The 24,748-nt window shown below is 56.1% G+C and overlaps 1 protein-coding gene across 6 annotated transcripts; it reads right to left on the reverse strand.

The window, feature by feature from the left end:
- On the reverse strand, positions 1-24,675 carry ZBED4 (zinc finger BED-type containing 4). 6 transcript variants are annotated; one of them, XM_070371413.1, is made up of 5 exons: positions 24,520-24,661; positions 10,752-10,882; positions 10,417-10,658; positions 5,132-5,256; positions 1-4,936 (listed from the first exon to the last, which is right to left on the reverse strand). In XM_070371413.1, exon 5 carries the CDS (start codon positions 4,689-4,691, stop codon positions 1,251-1,253), a length of 3,441 nt encoding a protein of 1,146 aa, XP_070227514.1. In that variant the 5' UTR covers positions 4,692-4,936; positions 5,132-5,256; positions 10,417-10,658; positions 10,752-10,882; positions 24,520-24,661; the 3' UTR covers positions 1-1,250. The 6 variants fall into 6 exon arrangements, with proteins under 6 accessions (XP_070227514.1, XP_070227517.1, XP_070227516.1 ...); XM_070371416.1 differs by lacking the exon at positions 24,520-24,661 and adding an exon at positions 11,077-11,303; XM_070371415.1 differs by lacking the exons at positions 10,417-10,658; positions 10,752-10,882 and adding an exon at positions 23,821-23,934 and having other exon boundaries at positions 24,520-24,664.
- Between the last annotated feature and the right edge of the window lie 73 nt (positions 24,676-24,748).

Raw genomic sequence — 24,748 nt, forward strand, 5'->3', positions numbered from 1 at the left:
GTAGAAAATTGCAAATAAAAAGTTTAATTTCAGAAACTGAGTTCACCATTTATAAATACACTAAAAACATAGTCAATGCAAATTCAGATTAATAACAGATACAGTATTTTAACAAAACAATAACTTTTCTAAAAGGTCATAGGCAAATCAGTGACTCGTTTCACCCAGAATATTTAACTGGTTTGAAGTAAGAAAATGAATTCTTTTCTAGACGCTGAGACAAAAACTTTGAAGACATATTATTGTTAAAAAAAAAACCTGATGACTGATAATCCATTCTGATGTCCTTGGGATCCTAAAATACCCCACTGATGGCTGAATCCTCCCTATTTTATAAAAGAAAATCTAAACGCCTAAGGCTATTCTTACAACCATAACATAGCAATCTTCTTCCCTGTTAATAAGCCACCTCTTCTAAAAAGAACTGTGTACATAATTGGATCAACTTGGGGGTCAGTGCACAAATTTCAAGACAGCTTCATGATGTAGAGCCACTGAGTCAGAGGCTCAGAGATTCACCAACAGGAGGCTGTAAGCGTGTTGCGCCGCGCGCTGGCCACACGGTGCACACCACACGTGGGGGTGTCCACACCAGCCGCCCACGCGGCACAGCAGACCCTGAAACGGGCGCGTGCTCTCCGGAAACCCTGCGCGACCGACCCTTCGTCACGTCAGCTCAGGCTTGGTGCCCATGCCACGCCTCTGTCGTGGTCGACAGCTGCCTCCCAGAACGCTCCGTCCCCCTCAACGCCCTGCAGAGCCGCAGTCAGGAACTGCTCGGCCAAGATGGCTTCAACTCCACCTCCTATTTACAGGTTTTATTTGACAGCCACAAAGGCTGTTCTGTTGCAATTAAAGCAATTTTTAACTAAAATACAGTACCTGATCTGATTTTTACATAATCGAATAAAAAGCCTACGGAATAAAACTGCTCACCTCTCCTCTGCCATTCTACTGAGACAAACTACTGATCCCCAACTTGTAAAAAACCTTACAGTTACGAATGAAAACCCAATCATCGTATTTCATCATTGACGAGACAAGCTGCTTCTAGTGGACTTCTGAAAACACACACCGTGGTACCTGGCCTGAAGGACCGGTTAAGGCACGTGTGGCCGCAACAGCGAGGGCCGGGCGGCCCCTCCCGCGGCCGTGGACCTGAGCGCCCGGCCTGCCGTCCTGCAGGGCCGGCTGTGGCGAGCGCCAGCCTGGGCAGACGCCGTGCTCGCCGGGTGGCTCCAGCGGGCTCTTCAGTACTGGAAGCATATTAAGGGAAGATTCACTTTCAGAAAGATGAGTTTCTCAAAATGCTCCATTAGGAGCCTGGACTGGCCGAAGCTGCCGTTCTCGGGGGGCGTGCTGAACAGCCGCTCGGAGGGGACGATGCTCGGGGGGCAGCCCAGGAAGCGCACAGCCAAGGCGGAGAGGCTGGGCCAGGCGGCCCTCTTGAGGCTCCAGTAGGCGAGCGGGTCGCAGCTGTGCTCCAGCACCTCCTCCTCCAGGTAGGCGAGCACCATGTCCTCGGGGACCTTGGGCCGCCCTCCGCGCTCGCTCTTCTTCAGCTTGGCCATGAGTGCCCAAAGGCTCTCCTCGCCGGTGCAGTCCCGGGGCGGGGAGCCCGGCTCGCAGCCGCTGGGGACGGGCGTGGGCTCTGAGGTAGGATCCAGCGTCTCCAGCTCCCTGATCAAGTCCTGCTTGCACTGCTCCGCCTCCTCCTCGGAGAACAGGGAGGCCTTGTAGCGCGGGTCCAGCAGGGTGGCCAGCACGTACCTGGGGTCGTGGAGCGTGGCGGACAGGCGGCTCACCATGGCCTCCCTGAGGGCGCGGAGCATGGTGTCGATGCCCATGGTCTCCTGGAACAGCATCTCCACCCTGCGGGTGAGGATGTGGATCATGGGGATGACCTGGCTCAGCGTGGACACGTGCGCGCTCATCTCCCGGCTGGCGGCGGCGAAGGGCTTCAGGGCGTGGCACACGGACTGCATCACCTCCCACTGGTCGCAGCTCAGCAGCTCCCGGAAGTCGCACTCGGCAGACAGCGCGTTCACCGCCCGCTTCTGCTCGAGCAGCCGCTCCAGCATGTGGAAGGACGTGCTCCACTTGGACGGCACGTCCTGCAGCAGGTGGTGGGGCGGCAGCCCGTACTCCCGCTGCAGCTCCGCCAGCTTGGCCTTGGCGCGGGGCGAGCGCTGCACCCGCTCGCAGATCTTCCGGGCGGTGCTCAGCAGGCTCTGGACCATCCTCTGGCTCTTGATGGCCTCGCTGACGATGAGGTTGACCGTGTGGCTGAAGCAGGGCACGCTGGAGCGCGCCCCCTCGTTCAGCGTCTTCCCGATGCTGGGGTTGTCGGTGACGGTGATGCCCACCTGCAGGCCGGTGGACGTCACCCAGGCCTCCCACCAGCACTCCAGCTGCTTCCGGATGCTGCTGCCGCTGTAGTCACAGTCCACCTGCGACACGTCCAGCAGCGCTGAGCAGTGGTGATCCTCGCAGCGCGGCCGGGCCGCGGGCTCGAAGGTGACCCAGTGCGCCGTGAGGGTCAGGTACTCCCGCGTCTGGCTGCTCATCCAGATGCCCGACGTGAAGTGGACCACGCCGCTCTCGGCTTCCTGCAGGTGTGCCATGATGACGTGCTTCACGTCCTCATACATGCCTGGGATGGCCGTCCGGGAGAAGTAGGCCGGCGGGGGCAGGGAGTACTGAGGTTTCAAGTATGCCAGCAGCCTATTGAAGCCAACGTTGTCCACCAGCGAGTACGGCTGGAGGTCAAGGGCGATCATCTCAGCAATGAGACTTGTGATTTTCTTAGCAACGGGGTGAGAATCGTAAAACTTCTCGCTGCCGTCGTCAGAGGCGGCGGCACCTGCCAACGGCCCGCCCAGGGGTGCCTGGGTGTCAGGAGGGGAGGGTGGGGCAGCCCGGGCGCCCTCGGGCTTCAGCACGCCGCCGTGGAAGCGCTGCAGGTGCCGCAGCAGGCAGCTGGTGCCCAGGTTTGTGGGCTTCTTGCCCCGGCTGATGGTCCGGCCACAGTGCAGGCACGCGACCTTCGTGGGGTCTGCGGAGCAGATAGAAAAATGGTTCCACAGCTTGGAGGTCTTCTTGCTGTTGACGGGAAACACAGCTTGATGGTTTTTGGTGACCATGGTCGGCAGGTTTGTCAACCGGGAGGAGGACGTTTCGGCGGAAGCCAGGGTGGCATAGGGCGAGCTGGCCAGGCCGGCCCCCAGGAAGCCCTTCTGGCCCCCGGCCACCTCGGGGTGGCGCCTGTAGAGGTGCCGCATGAGGCAACTGGTGCCCACGTCGCCCCGCTTGCCCCGGCTGATGGCGCAGCCGCAGTGCCTGCACAGGGCCTTAAGGCTGTCCGTGGGCGCCAGCGAGAAGTGGTGCCACACCTCCGACTTCAGCCGCTTCATCACCTTCTTGTTCTGCTGGAACACGGCGCCCGGCTCCCGCGGCCGAGGGCTCGGCGCGCCACCCGGCTGCGTCTCGGGAGACGACCCCCACGAGGCCTCGCCGGCGTCGGAGGAGGGGGACGCCGCGGCCCCGTGGCCCCAGAGCACCGGCAGCTCCTCTGCCGGCCGGTCAGGGGAGGAGGCTGCGGAGGCGGGGTCCTGGAGCGCCCTCCCTGGAGACGCCGGCAGGGGGCCGGGCTCCGCGTCCGGCGGCTGGGCGGGCCCGAGGGGCGGCGCGGGGCCGGGGGCAGGCGCCCCGGGGCCGCCGCCGCTCTCGCGCAGCACGATGGCACGGTGCGCCCGCCACATGTGCCTGATGAGGCAGCTGGTGCCCAGGTCCTTCCCGTTCTTGCCGCGGCTGAACTCGTTCATGCAGTGGACACACACGGCCTTGGAGCTGTCCAGGGGCGACAGGTAGAAGTGCTTCCAGACGGCCGACCGCCGGCGGGACCCGCACCCGCTCCGCGGCAGGGGCAGGTTCTTCTCCGCCCCGTTCTCGGCAGGCTCGCTGCAGTGCAGGGGGGGCGCGTGCGCGGGCGGCCCCGCCGGGCCCTCGTCCCGGCCGTACCTCTCCGAGGCCAGTGCGTCCGAGGCGGCCTCTTCGGAAGAGACCGCGGAGCTGGCCTCCTCCGTCGCCTGGAGGGGAGCCGGGCCCTTGGAGGTCGCCCGGGGGAGCAGCGGGCCCCCGGGGTCGGCGGGCGGGGGCCCGGGGCGCGGCGCCGGGGCGGGGTCCCCCGCCAGCGCGGTGGGGTGCGCCCTCCGCACGTGCCGCATCAGGCAGCTGGTGCTCAGGTCCTTCTCGTTCTTGCCGCGGCTGAACTCCTTCATGCAGTAGGTGCACACGGCCTTGGTGCTGTCCCGCGGCGAGATGAAGAAGTGCTTCCAGGCCGGGGACTTCTTCCTGGAGCCCAGGCCGCGGCCGGAGAGCAGGCTCTGCGTCACGGCCTCCATGGCCACGCTGTACAGGGTGCTGCTGTACTGCGCCAGCAGCGCCCCGTAGTCGTCCTCGGGCTCGGGGGAGGCGCGCCGCCCGGGGGGCCGGCCCGCGCAGCCCACCTCGCCGCCCTCCGCCTGCTCCCGGCCGCGGCCCACCTGCCTCCCGGCCTCCGGCTCACTTCCCAAGTCCATTCTCTCCACACTGTGATTAGGGGTTTGCGAGTCATCTTCCTCTTCTATTTTCAAGTTTGTATTCTCCGAATCACCTGCTCCCTGGGGACGAGGCTCCCGCTGGTTCTCCATGACTGACCATAACTATTCAGTTCTGCCCGAAGAACTCTCTCTCTCAGGATGTTTATGAATACGCTAAGCATGAATCTCACTGAGCAGTGGACGGGCGAACTCGTGAGCGTGTCACCTCATGCCGCTCCCGGAGTTCTCCCGGTAAACGCATCGCGGGGCAGACGTGCGCGCACACGGGGCGGACCTGCTGGTCTCGGGCACGGCGACGCTGGTGGCTTGATGGCATGGTGCTCCTTCTGCGTCACCTACAACAGATGGAATCGAGTAAGACAAGGACTCGCTCACGTTTAAAATCCAGTCATGGATACGTCAGCCTCAGTATGTGTGAGAGAGATCCCACAACGGTCAGGTGAGACTCTGCTTGCTCCTGACTTCACAGCCCAGTCACAGGACCAAACACCCTCTCCGTCGGCCTCTCCTGCCCCGAGCGCCCTGCTTACCTTCTCGGAGTCTCTGCCTCCCTGGGCCATCCCACTGCTCCCACGGACAAGGGGCCTGCGGTCTGCCTTCTTCTGCTGTCTGCCTAACCAGGCCTGAGGCTGAGCATTTATTTAAGAATAAAATCCTGGTGGTGGTAAAAAGAAAAAAGAAAGAAAATATCCTCTAAATAGACATTTCCCCAAAGAAGACATACAGATGGCCAAAAGGCACATGGAGAGATGCTCAACAACACCAATAATCAGAGTAGCAGGAAATGACAGTGAGGTGCGACCTCACACTGGTCACAGGGCCGCCATCCAGAGTCTACAAATGATCCACGGTGGGGGTGTGGGGAGAGGGAGCCCGGCTCCACTGCTGGCGGGATGCAAACCGGTGCAGCCACTACGGAGAACATGGAGGCTCCTTAAAAAACCACCAGCAGAGCAGCCACGTGACCCTGCAGTCCCACCCCGGGCACACGTCTGTGCCCCACGCACCGCAGTGCTCACAGCAGCACTGTGCACAACGGCCAACACGTGGAAGAAACCGGAATCTCCGTCAACAGGTGAACGGATGGAGGAGGCGGGCTACGACATAATGCAGGACTACTTGGCCATTGAAGAGAATGAAATAACATCTGCAGGAACACAGAGGGACCTAGACATCACCATACTGAATGAAGTAAGTCAGACAGAGAAAAATGTGACATTGCTCTGTCTGACTTACTTCATTCAGTATGGTATGTGTAGAACGTGAAAAAAAATAAGGTAATAAACTTATTTACAAAACAGAAATAGACTCACAGACATAGGAAACAAACCTATGGTCACCGAAGGGGAGCGACAGGGGAGAGGGGTAAACTAGGGATCTGGGAGTAACATATCCATGCTGTTATAAGCCCCAAAACGTCAGAAAAGATCATAAAGAGAAAACACCAAGGGATGTCCGTGGTGGCTCAGTGGTAAAGAATCTGCCGGCCAATGCAGGGGGTGGCTTCGATCCCTGGTCCAGGAAGACCCCACATGGCTCTGAGCAACTGAGTCCTTGCGCCACCACTGAGCCTGCACACGGCCACCACTGAAGCCCAAGGTCTCGAGCCTGTGGTCTGCAGCGAGAGGCCACTGCAGCGAGAAGCCCACCCACCGCAAGGAGCCCTGCTCGCCAAGACTAGAGCGCCCACACGCGACCATGAGGCCCGGCACAGCCAAAACTGAATTTTTTTCTTTAAAGAGAAAATACCAAGACTTGGTGAGGCCCATCATTGCAATTTTAGCCCTTCTAATTAGGTGGGCTTCCCTGCTGGCTCAGTGGTAAAGAATCTACTTGAAAATGCAGGAGTCCCTGGTTCAATCCCTAGGTTGGGAAGATCCCCTGGAGGAGGGCATGGCAACCCTCTCCAGTATTCTTGTCTGGAGAATCCCATGGACAGAGGAGCCTGGTGGGTTACAGTCCATAGGGCTGCAAAGAGTCAGACACGACTCAGCTAAATGACTAAATGACGACACTGAACACTTCACGGCTTATTCGCCATTTGCTTCTCTCCACTGGGAGCATCTGCTCACGTGTCTTGTCTATGTCCTATGGATCGTGTAGTTCCTCATTACCGAGTCCTCAGACGCCTTCGTGTCTGGAGAAGCCCTTTATCAGGTGTGTGAGTCCAGTCTGTGGCTTGTCTTTTCACTCTTTTCAGTGTTCTCTGAAAGGAAAGGCTCTTAATTTTAATGAAGTCCAGTTTACCAGTTTGCTTTTTTTAAACCACGTGTTCTTTAAAAAGAAAAAGAACTCCTTACTTGGCCTGTGGGGTCTCAGCTGCAGCACGCGCGCCCTGCACTGTGGCACTGGCTGTGATGTGCGGGCCTGGAGCTGCGGCTCCAGCCTCAGGTGCTTCTCATCACACAGGACCTTAGGGCCCAGACCAGGGACCACAGCTGAGTTCCCTGCACTGCAAGGCAGATTCTTAACTCCCGGACCATCAGGGAGGTCCCCAGCAATTAATTTTTTTATGGATTATGCTTTGGGAGCTGTATCTAAGAAAGATTTTCTCCTGTGTTTGTTTTATATTTAGATCTTTGAAAGACTCAAATTCAGTGTTTTGTATATGAATTGTTCAAATATCGTTTGTTGAAAAGATCATCCTTTTCAACAAAAGAACACCTTTGCAACTGTTGAAGACTCACTGTGTGTGAAGGTGCCTCTGCGCAGCAGCTGCCCACGTGTATGAACACGAGGGGAGTGTGTGTGTGCTCAGCACGTCCACCCTTTGAGTACAGCTCACCGTATGCCAGCTACCCCAAGGTGGGGGAGTGTGACACATGCGTGTGTGCGGGTCTGTGCCCCAGCTCCTGGCACAGGGCTCCTAAGACTCTCAGGAGCTCCCGAGTGACAGGAACACCTTGCGTCCTGGCGAGGCGATGATGGAGGCTCATCAGCAGAAAGACCACACCACGGTCAGAAACCAGCTCTCAGCCCCCGACCCCCAGCACGGCCTGGAGACCGAGCGGACACTCCTCAGGCCCACAGCACAAAACCCCAGCAGAATCCCAACAGCTCGGGGTTTGGGGAACTGCTAGGCCAGCGAACACACCCACGGGTCCGGAGGGTGATGCACCCCAACTCCACGAGGACAGACACCCCTGCACGCAGGAGCCTGTGCGTCCTCATCTGGCTGTTCATCTGTGTCCCTTTTCACACAGTGAAAGTCGCTCAGTCGTGTCTGACTCTTTGTGACCCCATGGACTGTAGCCCGCCAGACTCCTTTGCCATTTCCTTTTCCAGGGCATCTTCCCGACCCAGGGATCGAACCCTTGTCTCCTTTACTGTCTGAGCTATGAGGGAAGCCCCTTTCTATATGCTATGCTAAGTCACTTCAGTCGTGTCCGACTCTGTGCGACCCCATAAACGGCAGCCCACCAGGCTCCCTGTCCCTGGGATTCTCCAGGCAAGAACACTGGAGTGGGTTGCCATTTCCTTCTCCAATGCATGAAAGTGAAAAGTGAAAGTAAGTCGCTCAGTCGTGTCCGACTCCTAGCGACCCCATGGACTGCAGCCCACCAGGCTTCTCCGTCCATGGGGTTTTCCAGGCAAGAGTACTGGAGTGGGCGCCACCGCCTTCTCCCCTTTCTGTATAATAGTGGGCGCCACCGCCTTCTCCGCCTTTCCGTATAATAAACCTGTAAATGTGAGTGAGTGCAGCCTTGCTGTAGGAGCCGCCCCGGCGCTTTATTGCGGGAACCTTGGCTTTGAAGCTTCTCAGTCAGAGACACAGGTGACAGCTGGGCTGCTGTGAGTGGGAGCAGTCTTCTGGGCCGCCCGGACCCCATGGCTCTGAACACGACTCCAGGCGGCAACGTCAGGAGCGGACGGAACGACAGCCAGCTGGTGCCGGACAACAGCCAACGTGGGGCACCAGGGCACTCGCAGGCGGCCAGACGCGAAGCACTCTGTGCACAGAGCCAGGGAGGGGGACACGGAGAGCGCCTCTGCTCACAGGCCATACGGCTGCGGCCCAGGAAGCGCAGGGACTGGCAGACTAGGGCGAAAGGAAGGCTAACTCCACGCCGCCTACAAAAACACGTTACACATGGAGAGAGAGAGAGAGGCTCAAAGCAAAAAGACAGGAAGGTGCAGCGTGCTAACCCCAACCCGGGCACGCCGGCGGGGCCACGGGACTGCGCGGCGAGGGCGCACGAACGCAGCGGACCACAGGGGACCTTCCACAGACAGGGAGCAGACCCCGCGGGCCGGAGGCAGCTGGGCTCCCACGTCCCTACTCACAGTTAACGGGACAAGCGGACAGAAGACCAGTAAAGGTAACAGAAGAGTTGAAAACGTTACCATCAAACCTTGCCTCAATGACATTTATGGAACAGTGCAAACAAGTGGAATGCATGTGGCCTCAAGGTGGGTACAGACTGTTCATCAAGACAGACTCTTCTCTGGACAATAAAGCAAATTGCAATACACTCACAAGAACTGAAATCAAAGAATGGCCTCGGAAAAGGGAACTGAACGAGAAATCAACATCAGAACGGTATCTGGAAAAATCCAAGTATCTTTAAGTAAGTAACACTTAGACATGTATGAAGCCAAGGGGTTAAAGAAAAAAGTCCCAAGGAAAAGTACAGCCAATTTAATCCTGAAGCAAACAAAGTGAAGAAAACGAGAAAAGATTTGAAATCAATTAAATTGAGGGGGAGTGGGGAAGAGGCGGGGGAGGGGGTGGCGGTGGAAATCAATGAAACCGAACACTGGTTTTTTGGACAGATCAAAAAAATTGGCAAACTTCTACACTGATTAGTAAGAGAAAAAAATGGAAAAGACAGGAACTACCAACAGCAAGAATGAAAGTGGGCATTGCCACCAAAGAGCCTACACACACAAAAAGGCGGCAAGCAGACGGCCGAGCGACTTCATGGTGGTAAATTCAGCAGCTCAGGTGAAACAGGTAAATCCCGAAAAGCCACGCACGACGGAGACTCACTAAAGAGACGCGTCGCTGTCGCATAGCAGTCATGACGCCTGCCTCACACTGCAGCCTGAGCAGCCCTTTGCCTAGTCCCTTCTCTTAAAATTCCAGGTCCAGATGGTTCCATGCGTGAATCTCACCAAACTTTAGAGAAAAAAACAAATTACTGGTGAAACACACTCTTCCAGAAAATAAAAGACGAAACATTCCCCAAGTCTTTTAACAAGGTTCAACCACCATGACACCAAGACCCACAAAGACATAACAGGAAGAGAGTCAGAGTCACGTCCCTACGATCACAGAACAACCTTAAGAAAACGTGGCAAGTTCTGAAAAATGTAACAAGTCAAATTCAGCACTAGGTTGAAGATAATGTTCCACGAGTAAGTGGGCTGTGTCAGAAGGTTTGGTTTAACATTTAAAAATCAACCAACAGAATGCACCAGGTCGACAGAAAGCAAGGAGGAAAACCATACGGCCACTGGGTGAAGAAACGCATTTAGTATCGTCTCTGCTCCTACTCCTGACGAGGACCCTCGCAAGGCAGAAGGGCAAGCCACGGGCGTCTGTGCGAGAGGTCTTGAGGCCTCCATGGAGAGGTGCTCTCCTAGGAAGGCCGCAGAGCAAGCTCGGCTGCCCTGAGCTCCCTCCCACCCAGCCGGCCCGGACAGCGCCTCTGGCCTGGACGACCTCGCCCGCTCCTCTCAGGTCTTCGAGGAACCAGCTCGTCTCCCTTCGAGGCAAACGTCCCATTCTCGGTTGACGCTGAGGCTCTCCGAAGACTCCTGGGGCCACAGCCTGGGGTGATGGCATGGACCGCTTCCTTCGGGCCTCTCTTACCTGCTCAGCCTGCGCGGGCTCACTTAAGCCACGTGACAGTCTTTCAAGGAAGGTTCAGTGTGACGTGTCTCCTTCTACACCAAAGGGCAGGGGCACAGAGAGGCTGAGAAACATGTCCGGGGCACACAGGGCAAACAGGCTGCTGCTCCTGGAGCGCTGGAGGTCCGAGGGGCTGGGGGCGGTGCACAGAAGACACGCGTGCAGGAGGGGGTGCGGCTACGAATGCGGTGACACATGTGGGCCTGGAGAGGGTCACACTAAGTGACATCAGAGAGAGACAGCTACCGGACACTCACTCACACGTGCACCCTGAAGTGCGACACAAGCGAGCTCACCTGTGAGACACAAACAGTCACCAAGAGGCCAGACTTGTGGCTGCGGGGGCAGGAGGAGCGGAGTCTGGGGTGAGCAGGCGCAAGCCAGGATACGCAGGACGCAGGAACCAGGGCCTCCTGTCGAATATGCTCTGATGTGCCATAACGGAGAAGAATAAGAAAAGAAAGTGTAATAAGAAAAGCATAGTTTTGATCAGACTTCAGGCCACAGATTCAAGAATCCCTACAAACCCCAAGCAAGATTTAAAGAGAAAAAAAAAGTGCTAAAAATAAGAAAAAGCACAGAGATAACAGTGAGGAGGGCTGGAGGAACCTAGCTCAGTACCGCCAGCGGGAGGACATCAGCAGAATCCAGACCACGGGGCTTCTGCAGCAGGACAGACCACCCAGCTTCTCTAACGAACCGCTTGAGTCCCGTGTGAGTCAGCAGACGACCAAGCGCGTTCCTCAGGCGAGACGGGAGGCCTGGGCGCTGAGTGAACATTTGACGTAATTTTTAGTTTATTAAGGTATAAAGATACTGTGGATACGACTTTTTAAAGAATCCCGTCTTTCCAAGACACTAACTGGAGAACGTCCAGATGAAACACAACTTCTGGTATCTGCTTTGAAATAACCGAGGGGGGACACAGAGCTGGAATGGCCATGCGTCTGTCTGACTGTCTGTCTGTCAAAGCTGGGTGATGAGCGCACAGGCTCATTATACTCATTTTCCTAATACACACTGCAACACAGCCCCAGGAACTGTTTCAAGAAAAAATAACTAGACTACTGACTTTTCAAGACAAGCAATGTAAACCAGGAGACAAAAGAAGTACGTCTTCAGAGTTGTGGTGGGGAAAAAAAAGCCAAACCAGAATTCAATACTCAGCAAAAATATTCCTACAAGAATTAATATGAGCTAACACCGCTAGCAAAACCACACAGAGTGCGTCACCAGGCGACTAGCAGAAGGGCAAACGATGTCCTGCTGGCAGAGAAACGCCGCGGGGTTCAGCGGCGCACGGGAACAGGAGCGACACGGACAGGGCGCAGCGGGCGCGAGGGACCCGCCGGGCTCCGCGTCCGGGCCGCTCAGCAGAATTAACGGAAAACGACTCACTGAGCTACACGAGGCTGTGGTCCATGTGATCACAAGGACAGAATGATCTCTGCTCGTTTCCAAGGCAACCATTCAATATCACAGTAATCCAAGTCTATTACCAGTAACGCTGAAGAAGCTGAAGTTGAACGGTTCTATGAAGACCTATAAGACCTTTTAGAACAAACACCCAAAAAAGATGTCCTTTTCATCATAGGGGACTGGAATGCAAAAGTAGGAAGTCACGAAACACCTGGGGTAACAGGCAAGTTTGGCCTTGGATACAGAATGAGGCAGGGCAAAGGCTAACAGTTTTGCCAAGAGAACACACTGGTCATAGCAAACACCCTCTTCCAACAACACAAGAGAAGACTCTACACATGGACATCACCAGATGGTCAACACCAAAATCAGATTGATTATATTCTTTGCAGCCAAAGATGGAGAAGCTCTATACAGTCAGCAAAAACAAGACCAGGAGCTGACTGTGGCTCAGACCATGGACTCCTTATTGCCAAATTCAGACTTGAAGTGAAGAAAGTAGGGAAAACCACTAGACCATTCAGGTATGACCTAAATCAAATACCTTATGATTATACAGTGGAAGTGAGAAATAGATTTAAGGGACTAGATCTGATAGACAGAGTGCCTGATGAACTATGGAATGAGGTTCGTGACATTGTACAGGAGCCAGGGATCAAGACCATCCCCATGGAAAAGAAATGCAAAAAAGCAAAATGGCTGTCTGAGTAGGCCTTACAGAGAGCTTTGAAAAGAAGAGAAGCGAAAAGCAAAGGAGAAAAGGAAAGATATAAGCATCTGAATGCAGAGTTCCAAAGAATAGCAAGGAGAGATAGGAAAGCCTTCCTCAGTGATCAATGCACAGAAATAGAGGAAAACAAGAGAATGGGAAAGACTAGGGATCTCTTCAAGAAAATTAGAGATAAATTTTTTTTTTTTTTTTTTAAAAAGGGAACATGTCATGCAAAGATGGGCTCGATAAAGGACAGAAATGGTATGGACCTAACAGAAGCAGAAGATATTAAGAAGAGGTGGCAAGAATACACAGAAGAACTGTACAAAAAAGATCTTCATGACCAAGATAATCACAATGGTATGATCACTCACCTAGAGCCAGACATCCTGGAATGTGATGTCAATGGGACTTAGAAAGCATCACTATGAACAAAGCTAGTGGAGGTGATGGAATTCCAGTTGAGCTATTTCAAATCCTGAAAGATGATGCTGTGAAAGTGCTGCACTCAATATGCCAGCAAATTTGGAAAAGTCAGCAGTGGCCACAGGACTGGAAAAGGTCAGTTTTCATTCCAATCCCAAAGAAAGGCAATGCCAAAGAATGCTCAAATTACCGCACAATTGCACTCATCTCATATGCTAGCAAAGTAATGCTCAAAATTCTCCAAGCCAGGCTTCGGCAATATGTGAACCGTGAACTTCCAGATGTTCAAGCTGGTTTTAGAAAAGGCAGAGGAACCAGAGATCAAATTTCCAACATCCGTTGGGTCATCAAAAAAGCAAGAGAGTTCCAGAAAAACATCTGCTTTATTGACTATGCCAAAGCCTTTGACTGTGTGGATCACAACAAACTGGAAAATTCTGAAAGAGATGGGACTACCAGACCACCTGACCTGCCTCTTGAGAAATCTGTAAGCAGGTCAAGAAGCAACAGTTAGAACTGGACATGGAACAACACACTGGTTCCAAATCGGGAAAGGAGTACGTCAAGGCTGTATATTGTCACCCTGCTTATTTAACTTATATGCAGAGTACATCATGAGAAACGCTAGGCTTGATGAAGCATAAGCTGGAATCAAGATTGCCGGGAGAAATATGAATCACCTCAGACATGCAGATGACACCACTCTTAGGGCAGAAAGCAAACAACTAAAGAGCCTCTTGAGGAAAGTGAAAGAGGAGAGCAAAAAAGTTGGCTTCAAACTCAACATTCAGAAAAGGAGGATCATGGCATCCGGTCCCATCACTTCATGACAAACAGACGGGGAAACAGTGGAACAGTCACTGCAGATGGTGACTGCAGCCACGGACATGAAAGACACTTGCTCCTTGGAAGAAAAGTTATGACCAACATAGACAGCATATTAAAAAGCAGAGACATTATGTTGCCAACAGAAGTCCATCTAGTCAAGGCTATGGTTTTTCATAGCCAGTGGTCATGCATGGGTGTGAGAGTTGGACCATAAAGAAAGCTGAGCGCCGAAGAATTGATGCTTTTGAAGTGTGGTATTGGAGAAGACTCTTGAGAGTCCCTTGGACTGCAAGGAGATCCAACCAGTCCATCCTAAAGGAAATCAGTCCTGAATATTCATTGGAAGGACTGATGCTGGAGCTGAAGCTCCAATACTTTGGGCACCTGATGCGAAGAGCTGACTCATTTGAAAAGACCCTGATGCTGGGAAAGATTGGAGGCGGGGGGAGAAGGGGACGACAGAGGATGAGATGGTTGGATGGCATCACTGACTCAACGGACATGAGTTTGAGTGAACGCTGGGAGTTGGTGATGGACAGGGAGGCCTGGCGTGCTGCGGTTCATGGGGTCACAGAGTCAGACACGACTGAGCGACTGAACTGAACTGAATCCTGGACTATCTGGGGAGACCCAATGCTGTCATGAGGGTCTTCAAAAGTGAAACAAAGAGGCAGAGGAGAGACATGAAAATATGCCTGTGGAAGGTGAGAGACGCAGGGTCGCTGGCTTTGAAGATGGAGGGCGGGCCCACACGCAGGGACGCAGGGGCGTCTGGAAGTGAAGGGCGAGGAGCCACCCTCTGCCAGGCCTCCTGAAGGGAAGCCTGGCAGGACCGTGACCGAGGCCCAGGGCCCAGAGCGCAGCCTGCTGGCCTCCGGATGTGTGCTGCCTTCGACCACCAAGTCTGTGATAATTTGTTACAGCACCACTAGAAACCAATACAATAAACAACAGAAAAGGGTTAAGATTAAATCCTACAGAAGGATAAGAGAAAAAGTAATGAAGGCGGAAAAACATCTCTATAGGTGATGAAATCACGCTAGAAAAACATAAACACAGGTTAAGTGAAATTGAGTAACTTATTTCAAAAGAAGCTAACAAAATTAAGAAAATAATACAAAAGAACGAAATAAATCAAGACAGAAAAACACTGAGATGAGCTTACAGATCCTAAGAAACTATTACAAATAAAAGTAAAATGTCATTTTAGAATAAAGACTAAGTTACAAGCAACAAAAGAACAGATAAACTTCGCAGAGGATTGCGTAAGGTTAACAGAAGAGTTTAGGAAAGAAAAAGTTTTAATGAAAAAGAAATAAACGGATAAAAAAAGACTCAGAAGAAGCTGACTAATTTAAAACTTAGGTAAAGAAAATCCAACATGTGTATAATCAAGGTGTTTCCCCACAAAAAAGGGGGACGGGGCAAGAGAACAGATTACTGACAGCTCTGGAATAAACAGGTGTACTGAAAGGCATCCTGGGCTTCCCTGGTGAAGAGTCCTCCTGCCAACGCAGGGACACCGGTCTGATCCCCGATCCAGAAAGATTCCACATGCCACAGGGCAGCTAAACCCTGCCTGTGTCTAGAGCCCAGGAACTCCAACTCCCGAGTCCACGAACTCCAGAGCACGTGCTCTGCGATGAGAGAAGCCACGGCAGTGAGAAGCCTGCACGTCGCAACTAGAGCGGCGCCTGCTCACAGCAACCAGAGAAGGGCCTGTGCACAGCCAGGCATGCAATTCAGCACACAAATAAAGTTACTGAAGAAACAGGAGAACAAGCCAGAGGGCGGAGACCATGTGCCTGTAACCGTGAGCACACAGGCATATCCCAGGAAAACCACTGGATTGAAAAGAAAGGCCATTCGGGCAAAAACCAGGGCCATCTGTAAGGGAAAGCAATCTGTCACGGGTCTGACAGCAACGTTTTACGCTGTGAGACGACAGAGTAACATGTTTACCACGTTCAAGGAAAACCACGTGAGTCAAGCATTTTGCCTCCAGTCAACCTGACATCCAAGTACAAGGACGCAGAGACACCGTTACCAACAAGCAGGAATTCGGGAGACAGCTTTCCTTGAGTCCTTCCTGAGAAGTCGACTGGAGAGCGGAGTGCTCAGGGCGTCTCCCTGCAGAACGCACTGCCTGAGCGTCCCAGGAGAGCCAGTGGGCGCCGTGCGGCTACAGCGCTGGCCCTGAGCCGAGGGAGCGGCTGGACGACACGTGGGTCCCTGGGCTAGAGGCACCGATGTGCCTTCAGCAAGGACTGGGCCGCGTGCAGAGCTGGTGAGGCGGGCCCCGGTCCCCCTGTCCTCGCAGAGATGGACCGGGAAGGCCAGATGCGCATCCCGCGGCCCTGGGAGTGGGACCCACCCCGCTCTGCTCGGTACAAAGTCCTGAGAGCAGCGACCCCCGCGACCTCCAGACTACAGCTCTCAAACACATCTCCCACTAAAGGAGCCAAGGTTCCCGAGGACCACGAGGGCCAGGGGCGGGAAGCCACGAAATGAGCCGAGGATGCTCTGGGGAGCAGGGGAGCCAGGACCCCTGCGAGTGGACGAGGGCAGCGCGGGAAGGATCCAAGGTGTCAACCTGAAGGGCTCCCCCGTCCAAAAATGAGATAATCTGAACGTAAGTAAGGGTCAACGTTATACATCAAAACTCATCAAATGTTTAAGTCTATTAATGCATAATCCCAAATAAAACCCTCAATCGGTCACCTCTGGAGGATGATAGGAACTACTACTTTTGAGAAGTGACAGAGAAATTCACCCTCAGCTCCTTACATCAGCTACAGCACCAGAGAGCCAGGGCAGGGCTCCCACTCCACGTCCAGCCCGTGAACAGAGACGCAGGAACTCAGCCGAATGGCTCCATCTCGTTCGGGGTGCTGATTAACGCCCGCACTGGGTGCACCCCTGGGGGAAGCGCCGGGGGGCCACACACGAGGCGCCGTGCGAGGGGGCAACAATCTGCTGGAAGCAGTCTCCCCAGAGAGCAACCTGATCCCACCGCCCACCCCGAGCAGACCAGGAGCAGGGAAGACTCATGGGACCGCAGTGCCGCCGGCAGGGACCGCCCGGGTGACGGAACCCGCCACCACCGGCCCGGCCAGCCCCGAGGGCCTGCTCCAGGGCTAACGCCAGCACCTTCCTGGCACAGACGGGAGAGTCTGGCGCCGGGGGTAGCACCAGCGCGCGCCGGGACGGGGCTGTCAGGGGAGCCCGCTGCCTTCCTGTTTGTCTTCCTCTATGGCTGGACCAGCTCTCTACACACTAGCTCAACATCGTAAGTGGGATGTTTCTATTTCTTTCCTTTTGGCTGCACGGGGATCTCGGTTCCCTGACCAGGGACTGAACTCACGCCCCCCGCGGTGGACGCAGAGCCCGACCACTGGACGGCCAGGGAAGCCCCGACGTTTCTGTTTTAGGGAAAATGCTGCCTTTGGCTCTAGCGGCTTCCTACTACTTTTTCTACCATTTTCGCACCAAATATTTAGAAAGACAAAAAAGGATGTTGGCTTTAGTTCTCACACCGCAGAAGGATTATGCACCTGAGGCGCTGGGCATAATTCTACACGGGTGTGAGGAACAACTTGGGTTTGGTCACCCGTCCCAGAGCTCTGGAGCATCTCTGGCTTGAAAGGTGAGGGCCCCCGGTCATGGCACCTGGGTGGCATCCAGAACCAGCTGTCCTGCGGTCCAGCTTCCATGTCCAGCAAGTAGGAACTAGCCCACGGGAAAATCATCAACATGGAGGTCAAACAGGGTGATCAGGGGCAGCGGGTGAAACAGCCTCCTCCTCCGACAGACGCGGCAGGCCTCCCTGCGTGGGGCCGTGCAGCCGCCACCCCATGACAGCCAGAGGGTCACTCTGAAGCTGGTGGTGAGCGGTGTGGGGCTCCGCTCAGCAGGGAGCACAGCCCCCTGAACTGAGCAGAGACGGGGGAGGATAGGAGTGCAGAGGACGGACCCAGAGCCCAGGCCTGCTGAGATGACTGCACGCATTTCAGCTCCGAGGGCGAAGCGCCTAAAGGCAGAGGCAGCCGACCAGAGGATCCTTCCACGGGCTAGAACAAATACCGTGTGTGGAAGAGTCTCAATTCCAGGCGTGTGCTCTGACTTGGGGAACATACAGTTATTTTTCATTTTGAGAATTAAAGAAAGCGCCTTCCAGGCTGCTGTAACGCAGGAGTGCCTGTCAGAGCAGGATCCCATGTGCGCATGTCCCGCCGCGGACTCAACAGCTTCCTAACACAGAGACCAGCTTTTGTGCAGGCCCTCACCTGCCACAACACCAAAAATACACGACCAAGTATCTCCATTCCTCATGCTGCAGACGCAGCAGATTAAAGGAAAAACTTCAAGTCATCTCACCCACCCAGGCAGGAAGGGCCCAAAGCTTGGCACCACCCCAGTGAGGACTCTGGAGCCCCCTACCAAGCCACATTCACCCAAGGACCCAGGAACCCCACGTCCAGGGACAGACGCTGAAGACCGCCTCAATAGACACATAGCAACACTTGTCCCAGGTCAGGCGCTGCAGCTCCACAGCCAGGCTGCAAAACCACTCACACCGCGAGTAAGGCCTGGCACATACGCGCATCCCAGTCGCTTCAGTCTCGTCCAACCCTTGCGACCCTATGGACTGTAGCCAGCCGGGCTCCTCTGTCCATGGGATTCTCTAGCCAAGGATACTGGAGTGGGTTGCCATGCCCTTCTCCAGGGCATCTTCCCAAACCAGGGATCAAACCCAGGTCTCCTGCACTGCAGGCGGATTCTTCACCAGCGGAGCCACCAGGGCAGCCCAGTTCATACACAGACCACTGGGAAAAAGCGAGACACACACAGTAAACAGTGCTCGTGAGGTTTCATGACGTAAAAGACAGGAGAGAAACAGGTGAGTTACGAGCATTACTGTCTGTCTGAAGAGCTGATTTTGGCACTTCTCAGGTGGTGCTGGTGTAAAGAGCCTGCCAACCAACGCAGGAGGCACAGCAGACACGGGAGACGTAAGAAGCGCAGGTTTGACGCCTGGGTTAGGAAAATCCCCTGGAGGACAGCGTGGCTACCCGCTCCACTATTCCTGCTGGGAAATCCCATGGACAGAGGAGCCTGGTGGCTACCGTCCATGGGGTCACAGAGAGTTGGACATGACTGAAGCAACTTACACCCTTATTTTGCAGGATGAAGCAGAAATAAAAATGGTTCCTATAAACAGTGGAGGAGACAGGAATGCGAGTGAGCTTGCTGATCGTATCTTTTATATAATGCTGACTTTTGAGCAGTGTGATTACCTCTACATTAAAACACGGAAAATTTCAAGTGTGAAATCTAAAGTGAAAGTGAAGTCGCTCAGTCACGTCCGACTCTTCCGACCCCATGGACTGTAGCCTACCAGGCTCCTCCCTCCATGGGATTCTCCAGGCAAGAGTACTGGAGTGGGCTGCCATTTCCTTCTCCAGAAAACATAGAAAATTGACTTTTGAGCGGTGTGATTACCTCTACATTAAAACATAGAAAATTTCAAGTGTGAAATCTAAAGGTGTATCAAATAAGCAACCATACTGCAAACAAAGAATGTTCACGAAGGGGCTTTCACACACAGGATTTTATTCACCTGAAGCAGAATACGTACTAAAAACAAAAAAACACCTTAAATTTTGCTAAGTGATTTCATTAGCAGCAGCAACATAATGTTTTCATTTTACCTGGGTTATATGTACTTTAGCACAAAACAAAATGTAACTATGCCAATGCCATTAAGAATCAAGGTTTTCAGGATACAAAAAAGATATAATTTAAAAAAACAAAGAAATTAAGTAAAACTATATAATTTTAAATTTGTCTTGAAAACATCAGTATGGACTCTTGATGTTTTAGACACTGATCCCCTAGCTCTGTGCACCAGACCCGCGCTTAAGGCTGCAGTGCCCCACGAGCACACTGAGCACAGCGGCCCCTGGACTCTGGTTTCTAAACACCCTCCTGCAGTGCCGGGGGCCACAGCGCTCTGCAGAAAGAGCCGACTGCAGCTCTGGAAACAGGAAAGGCTGCAGAAAGGACGTGCCGCCAGGAGCCGGCTCCACGGGGATCCCACAGTCGGTCACAACTGTCTGAACGTACAACAGAGAGACGGAAGACCTCAGCAGGCTATAACGTAACGGCTGGATCTGCCTGTCTGCACTGATGCTCAAGAATCAAGAGGAGAAATGAAAACACCCCCCACGGGGCGGGGCGGGGGGGACGACACTGCAGCCACCGCTCCCTGCAAAGGCGTGACGAGGGGAGAAGGCGCAGCGTCCCGCCTTCCTCGAGTGTCACGGGCGAGGAAAAGCACGTGAAAGGCAGGGGAAGGAACCAGAGCCCGGGCGGGGTCTGTCCCGACAGGACAGTCTGAGGGCGGCGCACAGGAGGCCCAGCACCGCCGCCTGAAGATGCAGGGTCCCCGGCGGGTGGCACCCACGGGTGGAGCAGCTGGACCACAGGGTCCAGCTGCAACTTATCCTCGGACTGCTGACCACACGGAGGGTGGCCCCCAACTGCCCGCCGTGTTGTTCAAGGGTCAACTGTCAACAGCAAAGGAGAAAATGGCAAACAGACCCAGACACAGGGACATTTCTGCAAGACGACTGGCCTCGTCTCTTTAAAAAGTCAACGTCCCGAGTGGGGAGACCAGACTGCGGGTTGGCCGCTGAACGCAGTGAGGACTACCGTTCACTCCCTCCACGGCCGCGCTGCTGGGGCGAGCACGGCCCTCTGCCTCTTTCTCCCTCTGGGGGAGGGGGGTGGCGTGCAGCTCGCAGGACCTTGGGTCCCTGACCAGGGACTGAACCTGGGCCCTCGCAGGCAGCGTGCTGACGTGCTGAGTGCGAACCGCTGGACTGCCTTTCCTGAGAAGAGAAGGATGCTCAGCGGCGACGTGCTGCGGCCCCTGCTGCCTCCTCGGAGCCCAGAAGCACGGGCGGGGGACGCACACCAGCACTGCAGCTCAGGGCCGGAGCAGCGGCACCTGGACCTGCTCCCAAGCCACCGCCCAGCCTCCAGGACACGCACACCAGCCTGCAGCCCGAGCCCCGGGCTCCCGGGAGCTGCCGGGCACAGCTGGGGCACCAGTGCCGCCCTGCGCCCGGCGGCCTCGCCCTCAGATGTGGCAGCCTTCCCACCAAGGCTACCGGTGCAGATCTGGTCCACACTGAGAGTGAGCCACACCTGCTGAGGATGCAGGGCCACGGCTAACATCTTCCCGGGGAGGAGCCGCCTCAAGTGCAGACAAGCCACCACCCAGGACTGGCTGCACAGAGCCCAAGAGCCGGACGGAGGCCAGAGCACACTGCGGGGGCCGAACCGGGAGACCCGGAGCCAGCTCCTCGAGACGCCGCGGGCACCCCGACGCAGCCGCGCTGGAAACATGGCGCGGCCCGAGCAGGCACACGGGCTCCGTGCGGGGCCGTGGCCCGTCCACCCCGAGATGTTGAGGCTCACAAACCAGGGCCGCCCGGCTGGCTCTGATCTGGCTTCGAGGGCCCTCCACTCAGTACCAGCGGCTTCTCTGGGGCAGCGGGTGGTCCCACCAGCCACAGGTCTGATGGGTCGCCGCGGCGGGCTGCCCCTGGACATGGTTCAAGTGTCCGCGTGCGACTGCGCGACACCCAAGCTCCTGCTCCAAACAGCACGCGCCCTGGGCTGCTCCCTCCCAGCAGGCCAACCGCGGGCAGGCTCAGTCGCCGGGCCCTGAGTGAGGACGGGCCCTACGTTTAGACCTGCGGGCTTGGGGCGGGCCGGGCAGGGTTGCGCGGACTGAGGAGCCCCTGCGGCAGCGGCGGGTCAGCAGGGGATGCCCCGCCCCAGGCCCGGCCTCTCCGGTTCCTGGGGTGCGCAGACCTCGCTGAGGGGGCAGGTGGCTGCCACAAGGGCTTCACCCAAAGGAGAGCGGAACCCAAGCAGGGTGAGCACCTGAGCAAGGTGGGGGACGGGCTCACGACAGGAGACGGCCCGAACGCAGGGGCCGGGCTCCGCAGCTCAAGGCCGCTCCTCACGCAGGGCCTCCGCTCCGCCACTCCTGGCCCCTCGGCGCGGGATGCAAAGGTCCCTTCCTCTCCAAGCAGTCTTCCGAGAGCACGCTTGTTGCACTGCCCATCACCTTCACCCATGCCTGCCTGTGATCTTCCTTGGAGAGCTCACTCCGCCTTCTCTGCCCATCCCCACCGGGACATGCACCACTGCCCCAGCAGGTAGAACGGCGCCAGGCGAGAGGAGAGAGGCGAGAAGCCTCGCGTGGAGGCAGGCACCTCCAGCCCTCCCGGGCCCTCCACCTCAGAAACAGGAGGAAGGAGAAAAGGCCTGCTTTCATTCCTAACCGTGCCTTCCAGGATACCAGCTGCCAAAAGCACACATCAGATAGTTAGCTAGACGTGATCTAAATGCTTCAGAGTGACGAAAATCAGGCAGGGACGGAGCCTAAGGGAGGAGGGAGGGAAAGACAGGGAAGTGGAAGGGGCCGAGGCTCTGGAAGCTGCCTGACAGGAAGTCTGCCGCCACCCGGACACTGACGGGAGGCCAGACGGGAGGCTGCGGGGTGGTCGGGGCAGGACTCCGTGCGGCTGAATTCAGTAAGACACCAACCGTAAACAGAGATGATGCCTCCTACAGCTTACATTAGACGTCAGGCAGTAACCAGGAGAATGATGGTCACCTCTCAGTCGCCTGCTTTGTGCAGAGAAGCTTAGGAGGAACCGGCGCTGCTGAGGACAGTCGGAGGGGCCCCAGCCAACCCTGGCAGGCGCCCCCGTGTGCCTGCGAGCACTGCCCCCTGCCCTCGCCGGCAGTCCTCACACTGAAGGAGGGAATCAGAGCAGAGCTGGGAGGAAGGAGCTGAGGCCGGGCAGAGAGACACGGGGAGGACAGACTGACCACGGCCACAGCACCTCGTGCTCCCACAGCGCCGCTGCCCAGGTCTGCTCTCTCTCCAGCTTCCACGCCGGGCAGGGATCTGAAAGACAACACACACGCTCTTCACCATGTCCTGAGCACAGCTGCCTCGGCTCCTCTGCACAGACGCAGGGTTCAATCCACGGCCCTAACGGTTCCCCTCAAACCCTTCCCAGCGCTTCAGGAGCACTCCTCCACAGCGTGAGCCACTCACGAACCTCCTTCTGTGTGTGGTGACATGAAAAAGTAGGGCAGACTTTTCATGCCCCAAAACATCAGGGTTAACAGTACGTGTGCGGCAATGTGGACTCAGTGTCTGTGCTTTCTTCCAATACAGGAGGTTAACTTCCTGAAGATTCATAGAATCTCTTAACTTGTGCCACATCTTTTCCTGAGAAAATGTAAACCACCACAAGCCGATACCATCTGTTTAAGGATTACAGGAAGCGTGCGCCCGGCACAGACAGCTCGTGGCAGGCCCCGGGTATGAACTGGTGAGAGCAGTCTCCTCTCACAAGACAACTCTGCGTGGAAATTAAGTCATAACTGCAATTTGGCTTGTTCAGAGCGCTTTTTAAAAACTCCAACTAAATCCTTCCTCCTCTCCTAATTTTAACACCATACGTAGAGAAGACATCAAAAGTTAATACACAAAGTCACAAGAATGCCTTAGCAAACTGGTCTCACGCAAGTCTGAGATGCGTTTTTCAATACTATGGACTTGATCTGATCAGAGTTCACTTCAAAACAAATAACTTCCCTTTTTTACAAACTTGAGAATGCCCACAGAAGCGTCTCCTGATGGCCCAGCTGGGCAGAGGCTTGCTTGCAGAGAGATGCATATTACGTGTGTCTACGGACTGTCACTCAAAATGCACCGAGAGTCTAGGGGGCTGGCAATTCTCTTAAGCAGGCAGAATGGTGTGGGTCACAGAAAAAAAGATAAATGACTCCATCGTTACTTGGGTCAAAAAAAAAAAAAAACCACCGCAACTGGAAAAACGACCGAAATTCTGCTCTGCAGCTTCATTCGGGCTTTGACTACTTACACTTGAATGTCATACCCAGAAACACGCTCAGCAACCAAGAAGCATCAGAAGCGTGCAGACATGAGGAGCGTCTCGTGTGCTGAGCCGTGTGAAGGAGGCCCCGGTTGCCCCTTCCTGGAAGCGCACAGAAAATGAAATACTGTACCGGGGTTGGGGGACACCCGAAAGGCACAGGGTGGAAGGCGATCCGTGGCGGTGGCGGAGGGCAGAGGCCCTCAGGACGGACACTCATCGGGCACCTGTCTGCTGGCCGGTGACCCCCGCCCCAGGGCGACTGCGGCCCGGGGCACGCCGCGTGGTCAGCCGGAGAGCCCACGCCGGCCGGCACGCCTGTCCCCGTGCTCGCCCGCGGCCGGCCCGGCGTCCGCGCCCGCTCCCACCGCCTCGCGCTCGCTCCGCCGGCCGCGCGGCCGGAAGAGGCGCCCCGGGTGCCCCGCTGTCAGCCGGGCCGGCGGCCGCAGGGCGCGCAGCTGGAGCGGCGTCCGGGCACCGAGGCCGAGTCCGCCGCCCGGGCGGGGTCCCCACCACGGCAGGCCGCCCCCGCCCCGCCCTGCGCAGGCGACCCCGCGCCCGCCCGGCCCGACCCCGGCCTCGCCCTCCAGCCCCCGGCCCCCGGGTCCGGCCCCGGCCCTCCGGTCCCGGCCCCGGCCCCGACGGCGCGCCTGGACGGCCGGCCCGGGACGCGAGCCACGCACTCACCGCGGGGACCCCACGGCCGCGCAGGCGGACGCGCCCCATTCATCGGCCTCGGCTTTGTCCGCCCCCGGCCCCTCCCGCGCCGCCGCCGCAGCCGCCGGACGCTGCACCCCTCCCAGGGCCCCGCGCGGCCGGGGCGGGGCCGGGGGCGGGGCCGGCGCGCGCAGGCGCAATGCCCGCACGCCCGCCTCTCCCCGGGGCCCGGCCGGACGGGCGGCTCTAGGTGCCGAGG

Source organism: Bos mutus, chromosome 5 (assembly GCF_027580195.1).
Source record: "Bos mutus isolate GX-2022 chromosome 5, NWIPB_WYAK_1.1, whole genome shotgun sequence".
Lineage (NCBI taxonomy): Eukaryota > Metazoa > Chordata > Mammalia > Artiodactyla > Bovidae > Bos > Bos mutus.

Bases quoted from the DNA above. Each gene is read 5' to 3' on its own strand.
- ZBED4 (XM_070371412.1), bottom strand. From the start codon at position 4,691: ATGGAGAACCAGCGGGAGCCTCGTCCCCAGGGAGCAGGTGATTCGGAG.